Source organism: Arabidopsis lyrata (assembly GCF_000004255.2).
Source record: "Arabidopsis lyrata subsp. lyrata unplaced genomic scaffold ARALYscaffold_3, whole genome shotgun sequence".
Taxonomy (NCBI): domain Eukaryota; kingdom Viridiplantae; phylum Streptophyta; class Magnoliopsida; order Brassicales; family Brassicaceae; genus Arabidopsis; species Arabidopsis lyrata.
The window spans coordinates 22389874-22402307 of NW_003302553.1; the positions used below are offsets into that span (position 1 = coordinate 22389874).

Consider the following 12434-nt stretch of genomic DNA (forward strand, 5'->3'; position numbering starts at 1 on the left):
TATAAAAATTGACAACATATACCAACCTGTAGATATCTGGACAAAAGATATCTCAAGTATAGAGACTTCAACTGTGTCCGAGATTCCTATAGTATATTTGTCAATATTTATGGATTATAATTTGTCAATATATATAGAGTATAAATAGGAATAAAATGCGTAATATTATAAATAAAAACCCAATAATAATATACCAGGTAAAGTACAGCCAAAACGTAATCTTTATCGGCCGACAATGCACCTAGATCCGAAAGCACATCCTTGAACTTGTTATTTACAAACAGTATAGCGTTAGATAAAGATAAAGTAGTTGAATCATACATTATATATTAATAATATACAACTACATAGTAACCAAGTAATTCAATAATTACCTCATCTAACGATAGAACTGCAGCACTGGCCTCGACATGCTAGGAATTCAAATAAATATAAAATTCAACATTGTGTTGTTAACATCAATATATAGAGACGATAAAAACGTTACTAATTAACGACCGTGTCAGATATTTACCAGGACAGAAGAAAGATCAACTGCAGCAGACACATCATCGAGATACTACATAAGAAAGAAACAATGTATTAAAACTATTTGTATGAGAATACGAATTCGCTATCAACATGGAGACGAAACAAACATGTATGTAGCCTACCTCTTTGACGTTTTCCTGGGTATAAACGTCAAATATAAAAGTTAGATTTAAAAGATTAAAAGAATAAACAAAAAGAAAAAACTAACACACATGATCAAAGGAATATATACCTCGACGTCAGAGATACACGAAGAATCGGATGTAACATCCTTGTAAATAAGATAATAATACAATTATCAATTAATGTTAGATAAGAAATAATAATTAGTATATAAACTCATAAGAAACAGTTAGTTTTAAACAATCAATACGTACCAGAAATTGAGAAAGGACCCCATCACCGTATCCGGATCCCTATTCCAGTAATTAAATTAACCATATTAGATACCAATCATACGAACAATAAAAAACAAATCACACAGAAACAATACTACACAGTAAACAGAGCATAAATTATAACCGTATATTTCATTGTAGAACTTTTACAACAACTATAAACGAATGTCTACAATTTTCGACCAGGACACAATCAGTATTTATAGAAGAAGAGCATGTTGTACAGTTTGTTATGGTTTAAGAAAAATATAGAGATCTGCCATTATCTAGACAATTACAAATCAAAATTGTTTGGAATATTTCTGTATTTATCGCATAATATAAGTTAAATATACCTAAATGGATACGTCTAACAACGATATTATACGATATCATCGCTAATACAAAAACGAAATAACACTATATATATACATTTGTAAGAAGAAAATTTACGATTTTATACTATGGATCTACATACTATTTTATATAAATATAGAAATATACTTATTATCTTATTTTGTATTTTGGAAAGTAGTACATTCTTTAATAAGGTTTGACCATGTTAGTAACCAAATCAGACGGTAGAGAATGAGAGGAGATCTCAATCGGACGGCGACGGGGATCAAATGTATTAAAGCCCGAACTAATTGATCCCAAAGCCCGACTATATAAACGAATGGACCATGATTTCAAAGAGATTAATGGACTGGCCCATGTTTTTTATAGACACGTGTTGATCGGACGGCCAATATTACTCGCGTCTAATAAGATGTTAATTTGACGCTCGTAAATAAAGTTGATTATTATAATAGGGAAGGCAGAGGTAAGTGTCAAAGTTAAGATCGGATGGTTGTAGTTTTTATCTGGTTGTTTTTAGCTCGATCTAACGGTCCGAAATACAAAATGGAAAATTCTTATATTAAAAACTAAATCAGAAAATTAACAAAACCGAATATTGATTAAACGATATAGAATTTATCCATAAGATTAATAAATTAAGTTTAGATTAAATTACCAAAACTCACTAAAAGCGAAATGTCTAACAATCTTTCGAAATGTTAAAACCGATTACAAATGCCGACTCTGTAATCAGTAAATTGAAAATAAACCACCCAAACGAAAAATACAGAGTCATACAAAATTAGGCCAATCGAGCTTCTTTGACCCCCGTCCTAGGACTCCCGCAGTAATCAGCCCACCATTCTTTTAGTTCTACAACACCAGGCAGCGGAGCATCCACCATAATTTTAGAGCAACCAATGTTTGTGCAATGCCACATACGATTAGACGTAGCCACTATCTTGGCAAATCTGATGTTACAAATCACGACATCGTCGGTGTTAACTTTCCACTATCTATGAAATCTAACGGCGGTTTCACCGGTCAGTCTGATACTCAAACGCGTATGCCTACAAATTTATACCAAAGTTGACATTATTATGACAAATTCGTTGAGAGAAAACAAAATTATATATCTGTATAAGACTAAGAATCAATACTCTGTATCAATTAGGTCAAAATAAACCAAAGAAATATCTTTCGAAGAGCCCACCATCTGCACGAGTTGTATGTCATTCACATTATCAACCTTCCCGACCAAATCTAAATAAAACAATACAACGTAATGATTAGAGTAGTTATGGGAAAAATCTAACCAGAAGAGAAACGAATATAATCCCACCTACACAGATATACGGGTTACTTATACCCGTACGAATATCACGAAATCTCGCAAAGTTAAAGAAATCATAATCACATGCGAGGTAATTAAGATAGTCGACACATGTATCAGGAGAGAACTGAATCTTGAATCTATGTGGAGTAGTTCTGACTAAGTCGACATCAGGGATTAACGAAAATTTTCTTAATATCATCCAGAGACCCTCAATCAGTAATGGCGAAAACCTAGTTACCAAACTTTCGCGAATGACGGCTCGGATTTTCGTACCCTGATTTAATTACAAAACATTAAAACATCTCAATACAAAATCTTAACACAAATACCGATTACAGTTTATTTTGAAGAATTACCAACCTGATTATCCATCAAAATAAGGTTTAGTGCATTACTAACATCGTCGAGTTCGTGCCAAACATGCAAAATCTTAACACAAGTACTCCATTCATGGATCAACGGATTCAGAGATGATATAGTGAACATATTTCTGTTATAGGTCATAACGTCAAAAGGCCACCCATGACATCTAAACGATTCCATCGATCCTGGTGGTTATAAACACCGAAGCCAAGTATAAATCGATATATATATATATATATATATATATAGATCCGATTTTTCCAATTATTTAACATTAGATTCGGAATTATCAGAAGTATAAAAAAGTAATAAGTCTTAAACAGAGATTCGAAAATATTTTGCAGATTTTTCAATTTTAGCTAAATCTAACATATTTACTATTTTTTGGGGGGGATTTTTTGCATAAAGTATAAGAAGTGAATATTTACCAAAGATATCACTGTATCGGTACATAACAAAGTGCATCTTTCATAATAAGATAGTTTCTATTAATAATAATAAAAAATAAGTAATATGTCATAATTTAAAACCAAACGCAACATTGCATAATCTAAGGAAACAAATAAAGCACATATTAAATATGATAAATACTAATTTATCAAGAGTGCTCGACGTTATCGGCATCGCTCTGGACCAGAATCTTCGAGTAGGGGGGATGGCTGTAGATACGAACGTGCCTCCATCCATCAAGGAGTTGATAAACTTTCCACCAGCGAAGAACACACGTAACATCCGTACCAATCACATTTCTAAACCGATCATGGCACTCTATCGCCACTCCTCCATATGCACAACACTTGAGGGTCTTCTTCCTATTTATTAATCAAAATAAAAATGTATGTGAATCGATAAACATATTATATCATGATTTCAATAAATATATTATATTGTAATTTCAAATAACCAACGATGAAAGAAATCGTACTCTTGATCTTCAATGGTGAAAGAGTATCTGTATCCCCCTATGACAGATGGTTCATCGGTCACGTTCGTAAGATCACTCGACTCGACGACCCGCCCAACCAAAGCTACAAGCAAATATCAAGATTTCTACATAAGGAAAATAAATAACTAAAACCGCTGAACGTTCTGTAAAGCATAACAAACAAAACTTACTTATGAGATAAGAAGTATCATGATATCCATTGAAAATAGCACCAAAAGGTGTAGCGACAATATAGTCATCTTGAGAAAACGAAGACGCTTCTTTAACGATAGTACCATCATAAAACATTATCTTAAAGTCACTCCTTGTTAGTTTAGTGAATCCCGAATTCTCCACAACTCTGAAATTCATAATAGTGTAGAATTCATCTTCTTCAATAAACGTTGAATAATGAGAAGTCAACGGCGAACAAATAAGCGCTTCGATCTGATTACCCTGCATCACAAAACCAAAATCACAAAAGTCGGGAAACCGCAAACATCCATAACAACAAAGGCTAATACATATCTAAAGAAAAGCCAAATCTTATTTCGAACCAATACCTTATCATCAACCAGAAGTAACCCTAGCCCACCCTTTGATATATAGTCATCGGTGTGGAAGCGACGCAAAACCTTAACGTGAACATGCCATCCAACAATTGCAGGGTTCAACCGAGAGAAATCGTTGTAACGTTCAATAGAAGACGATGTGAACCGAGAAGACATATCTGCTCCTATGCGAAAATTCGTTATGCGGCGTAAGATAATGGTCTGCCCACAAGAACGCTTAACAACTAAGTATATATAGGGAACTAACCTAGACAATGAAACGTCGCAGCCCTTTTGTTTTTATGTTCGATTTTCCTTCCTTTGTCAAGACACGTACCGTCGCAACCCTTTTTTTGTTTAATAACATTTTGCGTGACATTTTCCGTTTTATTTTCTTAGCATTTTTATTTAAAGATGGCAATATCCGATGGAATTTCCTTTTATTTAAAACCCAAAATGTATTATAAAAAATATAATTAAAACAAAAAAATTGTCGTAAGCTGAAAGCCCAAAACAGGTAGTAAAAGGAGAGAAAAATCCTAGAATCAAACTAACGAATGTTCTGGAATACTTCGTGATAAACAACATTTTTAGTAGTCTTTTGAGGCTGTCCCCTATCATCTGTTATCAGTATCTTGAGGCCTCTCCTGGATTTCACTACAATATCTCTCGTTATTTTCTATGAATTAGTTCTTAAGATAGATCGTATCTATTTCCTCTTCCTATCTTTCAATACTCATTTCTTTTTTATAAGTTGCATTATTTTTTATTAAATTGAACAAATTATAAGGTTTTTATTCATAAAGTTTTATTAGTGGAGATTTTATTCATAAGGTTTTTTAACAATGTTTTGATGTATTTAAAATTTCTTTATAGACAACAAATCTCATATATATAGACTCATTCCTATTTATAAACATCAGATTCAGACATCACATTTTACACTTTATCTTGGCCAATTGAAAATACAAAATTCTCTTTTCACATATAAAATTCAGCGTATATAATGATTCTAGATAGTATTCTTAGTGTTTCTTTTTCTCAAATGTGTAACATACTAATTCATAAAAATTATCCTAATCTAAAAATATCTTTTTTTTTAATATCCTTGTTATTTCTAATTAAAAACTCTTCCATTTCTAGTTTCCAATTAAAAAATATTATAATTTCCAAATATTCTCAAGTATTATTATTACACATTTTTATTTTTAATTAGATTATTTTATTTTTATTTGTGATGTTTAGAATAGTTTTTCTGTTGTATTTCAAATCACATTAATTTTTTCAATATATGTTAATTTCCTAAACGCTGATTAATATTAATTTTTATCTTTAGGTATTCATTTGTTTTTTTTTCTTAAAACACCACTTTTTAATTTAGAACATTTTATTAATATATCTATATATTATATTAGAGTTATAAATAATAATATGTACTCAATCTTTCTTATTACTTAATTGGTATCATGAATTGATATTTAACACTAAGAAATATATTCTAGAATTTTGAATTTGTATTTTTCAGAAATGAAGTACTTTTTATTTTAAGTAAAAACCTTAAAAAAAAAATTTTAACTCATATTTTCTTTATTCTACTAAATAATTGTAACTCTTAAAAATGATTATTGTGCCATTAAAATATGTGATAAGTTTCTTTTTTCCTATCTCTAACCATTTAAAAATATTTACTCATTATATGTTAAGATATAATTATCTAATTTCCTATTTATTTCTCTAAATAAAATTTTCATATTTTGTATTGTATATTTTCCCTATTTTTTTTGTTGTTGTAAATTACTGTTTTTCTTTAGTAAAAAATAGTAATATAATGTGTGTGAATCAATTTTTGTTTTAATGTTTTTTGTTTCAAAATAAGATATGTGGAGCACACAAAAATGTAAAATATGATTAAATGGATGCTAATGTTTCTTATTTTTCTTTATTCTAGTAAATAATTGTAGCTCTTAAAAATGATTATATGTTAAGTTTCCTTTTCCATATCTCTAATCATTTATGAATATTTACTTATTAAATGTTAAGATATAATTATCTAATTTTATATTTATCCAATCTATATTCAAAATTTTAATATTTTGTGTTATAAGTTTATTTATTTTTTGTTTTAATATTTAATTTATTATTTTGTAAATTATTGTTTTTGTTTAATGAAATATAATAATATAAATTACAAATATGTGAATTAATTATAGTTTTAATGTTTTTTGTTTTAATAAATAAAATATATGAGATCCACACAAAATTAAAATAGGATGACTTGAATGATGATGTGGACACCCTAGATGGAGAGACAACTCTCCCATTATATATATAGATTATGTATCATAATTTAGTACTAGTTTTTATGATAACAACTGATAAGAAAATTGATCAAAAAAGTCATAAAGAGAAATTTGTAATGTGATTTATGAAATTTTTTTATTATTATATTATATTGTTGGTTAAATAACACTAATCACATATTTTTAAAAATCACTAAATTATAAAATTCTTCATTGCCATCTAAATTGTTTTTTTTTTCAAAAAAAGGAACTCTATGATATGAATATATTATTATACTAAAAAAAGAAGAAGAGAAAAATCAAAAGAAAATAAAGTAGAGGAGCAAGAAAAGCAAAGCAGCCGGTCCTTTTCCATTTCCTGAATAATTTGTCTCCGTCTCTACCTTCCATCTCTCTCACCCGCTCTCCTCGGAAACCACAGCGACGGACGATAAAGCTTTTGCCTCTAATTTTACTCCTGAAAATCTGGAATCAGCCGGAGCGAATCTCGAAGCTTATGATCTCAACTTGTGAGGATCCAGTTTTCCATTTTTTTTTTCTTGTATAATAATAATCTCATCAGCTCTTTAAGATTTTCTCCGATCGATTTCGATTTCTCTAAGGTTTGAGTCGATTAAAATCATATGCTTATACGGTTTCTCGCCAGAAAATGATCGATTCTCTCGTTTATTTCAATAGCCTCAGATGATTGAAGATGATAATTCAACAGTTAATAACGCTTCTCTTTTTTCAGTGGTCACCTTTGTTTTGATCTCTGTTTTGTTGTCCTTTAACTCATCTTTTATGAGCTTAGCCATGTTTGAAGCTAGATCTGCCCTTAACTCTGTTTTTTTTTGTTGTTTTTGGTTTGAAGATTTCTTCTTTCTAACTTATTTTAGGCTGAAGAGGCTGGGAATGGCTGGTAAAGAGGAGACTAATGTATCTGCACAAGGGTCTTTAACCAGGGAAGCTACTGAGATATGGAAGAGTGAGTTGGAATCTCGTCGGTTGCAGGTAGATAGTTTAGAAGCTGAACTTGTGGATGTCAAGGCTTACCTTGAGTTTGGTTCAGAAGAAGATGCCAGAAAGGAATTAGGGGTTCTTTCCGGTAGGGTCAGATCGACTGCAACTATGTTGCGGTATTTGAGATCAAAAGCTAGAATCTTGGCCATTCCTGATGATCTACCAAATGTGTCATGTGGTGTGGAACAGATTGAACTGAAAGGATTGAACTTTCTTGAGAAAGATGGTGGTTCATCTTCTTCTGGAGGGGCTAGCAACACTAGTCCTGAAACTAGAAGGTACCGTGGTTCCTTGGGTATAGAGGATGGAGCCTATACTAATGAGATGCTCCAATCCATAGAGATGGTTACTGATGTGCTGGACTCTCTTGTGAGGAGGGTTACCGCAGCAGAATCTGAGACGGCTGTTCAAAAAGAGAGGGCACTTTTGGGAGAGGAAGAAATCAGTAGGAAGACAATCCAGATCGAAAATTTGTCCTTGAAGTTAGAAGAGATGGAACGATTTGCTTATGGGACTAATAGTGTTCTAAACGAAATGCGGGAAAGGATTGAGGAATTAGTTGAAGAGACGATGAGGCAGAGGGAAAAAGCTGTGGAAAATGAAGAGGAGCTGTGTCGTGTGAAGAGAGAGTTCGAGTCGCTTAAAAGCTATGTCAGTACTTTTACCAATGTTAGAGAAACACTTCTTTCGTCCGAGAGACAATTCAAAACCATCGAGGAGCTCTTTGAACGGTCAGTCTCATATCTTCTTAATGAAACTGTTTCATCCCTCCTTAACCACCAAAGTTTAATCTTTTCTTCACCACTCCACAATTTGTCTCCAATTTTCCAATTTTTTTGTTAATGGTGAAGCAGGCTGGTCACTAAGACAACACAATTAGAAGGCGAGAAGGCACAAAAGGAGGTTGAAGTTCAGAAACTGATGGAGGAGAATGTGAAATTGACAGCACTTCTCGACAAGAAAGAGGCTCAGCTTCTAGCTTTGAATGAACAATGCAAAGTTATGGCTTTGAGTGCATCAAACATATGAATTTGCTATATCTTTGCATCAAACATATGAATTTCTTGAGACAATTCTTTCGCAGAAGATAGATGATGCAATCTTCTTCCTTCATTGTTTTTTGCTTCAAATGTGACATTGTAATTTTTATCTGTAGATTATTATGGTTCATGCATAAAACTAGAATGTTCTATCTTTGGTTCTTACTCCAAAACGGCAAGTAATTCTTACGTCTGTGTATCAGACGGCAAGAGTTTTAAACATTTTGCCATCGTGGCAAATTTGTGCATGACGTGGCAAATAGAATCAGCCAACGTCTTTTATCCACGTGTAAATACGATCGCTCTGTTTCGTAGACTTCTTGTGTTGAAGAAGTTTCTCTCTAAAACCCCAAATCTATTTTCCCTCCTTAGCGAGAAATTAATCGGAGAAAGAAAAAACTGAGACTAGTGCGATTTTGAGCAATTTCTTCGTTTCCATGGAGTCTGATATCGAGATTTTTTCTGAAGCTGATGCGTCTATGCAGAAGCTACGCATTTTCGGAATTGATGATCGCGAAGATGAGGTATTTTTGTTCTGTTCTCGATAAACCCTAAAAATGCCACCTTTGATTCTTTCTCCGATGATAGATTTTTAGGTTTTCGTTTTCGTTGTTATTTTTCTGGAAAAGAATGTGGTGGAGTTGTAGGTAGTTGCTAAGGTCTTCAATTCTGCTTGAAACTAAAGAAGTCGGACATTTTCTTCGGAAATTTGAAATGTTCTTGTTTCTGATTTTTTTCTTTCTGTGATTTGGTAGAATGGGAGAAGAAGGATCAAAGATGTTGAAGTTTATGTTCCGATTGTGTGTGGATCGATTGCTTTTTATCTTGGAAAGAAAGCCACAGAGTAAGTTTTTTTATCTCTTTTCTTCATGTTACTATTTCTGTGAGTTAGGGTAATGAACTGCAATCTTTGAACTTTTTTGGTTTTATGTTTTCATGAACTAGATATCGAACACATAAGTGGACTGTCTATGTACGTGGAGCTACGAATGAGGATCTTGGTGTGGTTATCAAGCGGGTTATTTTCCATTTACATCCAAGTTTTAAGAACCCAACTAGAGTTGTTGATTCTCCTCCCTTTGCATTGTCTGAGTGTGGTTGGGGAGAATTCAAAATCGACATAACTGTAATCCTCCATACCGATGTCTGTGAAAAGAAGTTGGAGTTGTGAGTTTGTTTCCCTTGCGATTGTGAATTTTCAGTAGATTAAGTTGGTATATACCGATATCTTAGGATCTATTGAACTTCTTTCCAGGTCTCACGTCTTAAAGCTGAACCCGGAGAATGAATATGGTCCTATTCCTAAGTCTATTAAGATACCCGTTGTCGCTGAGTCTTACAATGAAATTGTCTTCCCTGACCCTTTTGAGAGTTTCCTTGCTCGTGTTCATAATCACCCGGCTGTACACATCTCTAACCTTCCAGATGGTTTCAACCTGCCTCCTCCAGGTGCATTCTTGTTCAGATGTCTTGTGAAGCAATAATTATTGCCAGAGGCATGATAATTCTCGCATTGTAATGTTGCAGGAGTTGCTGACACTTATCATCTGATGGAAAAGGGAGACACTAAGGATCATCCACTCAGTCAATGGTTTTTGAAGTTTTCAGAAGTAGAAGAGCTTTTTAAACTTACTGCAGCTCGTAAGAAGGTTTCTACAGCTCAACTTACCTTTCCATTGGTTAGGTTTACCATTTCATAAATTTAATCGGTCTCACATTTTTGAAGAACCCACAATTCAGTTTTAACATAAATGATACAGCTACAAATTCCTCTGCTCAAACTTAAATAGTAGTTAAGACTTTGGGGGGTATACTTGTTTGGCTTTGTCTTGATTTTATAGGATTGTGTTAGAAATTCTTATTAACTGACTGTTTACAATGTAATTATAGGTACAAGCTCATATTGCCAAGCTAAAAAGACAGTTGATCATGGTAGATGGGCAACCTGAAGGACTTCAGCCTTCCTCTGGCTATGAATGTTAATGATCAGACCACAAAAGAGAGGAGTTTGCTCAGAAAGTTTTTGGGATACTGTTAACAAATCTCGATGGGGGGGTTTAAAAACCTGAGATATCTTAATATCAGAACACCTTTTCTAACTGTTAGAACATGTAAAAAGGAACCATTTTGTAGTCAATATCGGTGTGTATACCTACAAAGCACAAGTGCATTTGCTCATTTTGTTTGCTTCTTTGTTTCAAGTTTCTCTCAGACTTAAGCATCACAGGTTTGTTACTCCTATGCTAATGCGGAGCTACTCGTCATTGATGAATTTAACATGATGTTGTCTGACATAGTATCCTAAAGGTAAAGCTCTGTATCTTTCATGTTTTCTTTGTATAGCAGATGGAGGCGGTGCCGAAACCGGTATTTTCCTTTTTCTCTTCTATATATGTAAGTCATCTTCTTATCGTCTACTAATTGTCATTTTCATATAAAGATTGCGTGGGATTTAGGCATTTGCAAGACTCTTGTTTAGTTTTCTAGAAGAGACACATTCACTTGTAATGGGTAGGGACCTGTGACAAAGACGTTTATCAGGCTCTTGTTTAGTGAAATTCAAAATAATCACATGTGAGCTTAGAAGCCGAAAGAGAGAGACAAAGATGTCGAAATCATTGTTTCTCATTGTGGCCATAGAACATGGGAATGAACTTCCCCACTTTAGGGTTATCCAAGAAATGAAACTGGTGGCTCAAAGAAGATGGTGAGGAATATATGTCTGCTTATGTATTATGACACTCTTGGCTTAGTTGTGGTGTTTTAGGCTTTTGGATAGTAGCCACATGGGTGAGTCTTGTGATTTCAAGACAATGGACCCTTCACACTTTACCCTCTTGCCTCTTATTTTTTTCTAATTCCTTACCTTCTTCTTGTTTCTTGCGAGAATTTTAAATTTTATAAACATAGAAAATTTAATTTTAAATTGAAGATATGATAATTTGAATAGAGAGAAAAAGAAAATAGAAGAAGATTTATCTTAAAATTAAATAGAAGGAGGTGTTGGGGCTTTCGGTTGATGTCAACTAAGGAATGAATTGATAATGTCTCCGAGTTACAACCACAACAGGTGTGCCAATTAAATTCAGCCATCTGTCACCATCATCTTACTGTCCCCACTCTTTGATCCCACACCACTCATCTTTTTGACTTTTCTTTACTTGTTATATTTTGTTTTGGGGGTCAAATTTCTTTACTTGTTTTTAATATTTCTTTTCTTCTGCAAAATATTATTATACCTCTTTTGGTTAAATAAAAATAATACAGTTTCTACATTGTTTTGTACTTAATAAAGGTCAGATAGGCTTAAAAGTGAAAGTTGTTCTAGCTAGTAAAACTAAGCCAAATTGATCAACAACATCGTGAAAAGATGAAACAAGCGTCGAGACAAGTTCATGTCCGGATCATGATGAATACGATTCTGCTTTTATTTTTTTAGTTTAACACAAAAATTTGAACAAAACAATATCATTAAGGACGGTGAAGAAGTAGATGAACACAAGGCATCGACCTCGAGGATGGCTTCATAATAAATCAAAAGATTAGGTTCTTGCCTAAAGCATTAATGTTCTAATTTTCACATGGGAACATATATCCTTTATCATTTGTGTTTATTAAAAACTAAATGAAAATTGATAAATAACTGATCATCGTCTTAAGAATATTTCAG

The 12434-nt window shown here is 32.9% G+C and overlaps 2 protein-coding genes across 4 annotated transcripts; both read left to right on the top strand.

Annotated features, from left to right (window-relative positions):
* Positions 1-7001: 7001 nt before the first annotated feature.
* LOC9322210 lies at positions 7002-8916 on the top strand. Of its 2 annotated transcripts, none has more exons than XM_021032277.1 (3): positions 7002-7231; positions 7601-8455; positions 8579-8916. In XM_021032277.1, exons 2-3 carry the CDS (start codon positions 7617-7619, stop codon positions 8751-8753), a joined length of 1014 nt encoding a protein of 337 aa, XP_020887936.1. In that variant the 5' UTR covers positions 7002-7231; positions 7601-7616; the 3' UTR covers positions 8754-8916. The 2 variants fall into 2 exon arrangements, with proteins under 2 accessions (XP_020887936.1, XP_020887935.1); XM_021032276.1 differs by having other exon boundaries at positions 7046-7231; positions 7576-8455.
* Positions 8917-8992: 76 nt separating this feature from the next.
* On the top strand, positions 8993-11056 carry LOC9320161 (transcription initiation factor TFIID subunit 14). Of its 2 annotated transcripts, none has more exons than XM_002884049.2 (6): positions 8993-9288; positions 9520-9608; positions 9710-9931; positions 10020-10213; positions 10292-10413; positions 10655-11056. In XM_002884049.2, the coding sequence occupies exons 1-6, from the start codon at positions 9202-9204 to the stop codon at positions 10745-10747; spliced, it is 807 nt and encodes a 268-aa protein (XP_002884095.2). In that variant the 5' UTR covers positions 8993-9201; the 3' UTR covers positions 10748-11056. The 2 variants fall into 2 exon arrangements, with proteins under 2 accessions (XP_002884095.2, XP_020887937.1); XM_021032278.1 differs by having other exon boundaries at positions 10292-10405.
* Positions 11057-12434: the final 1378 nt, after the last annotated feature.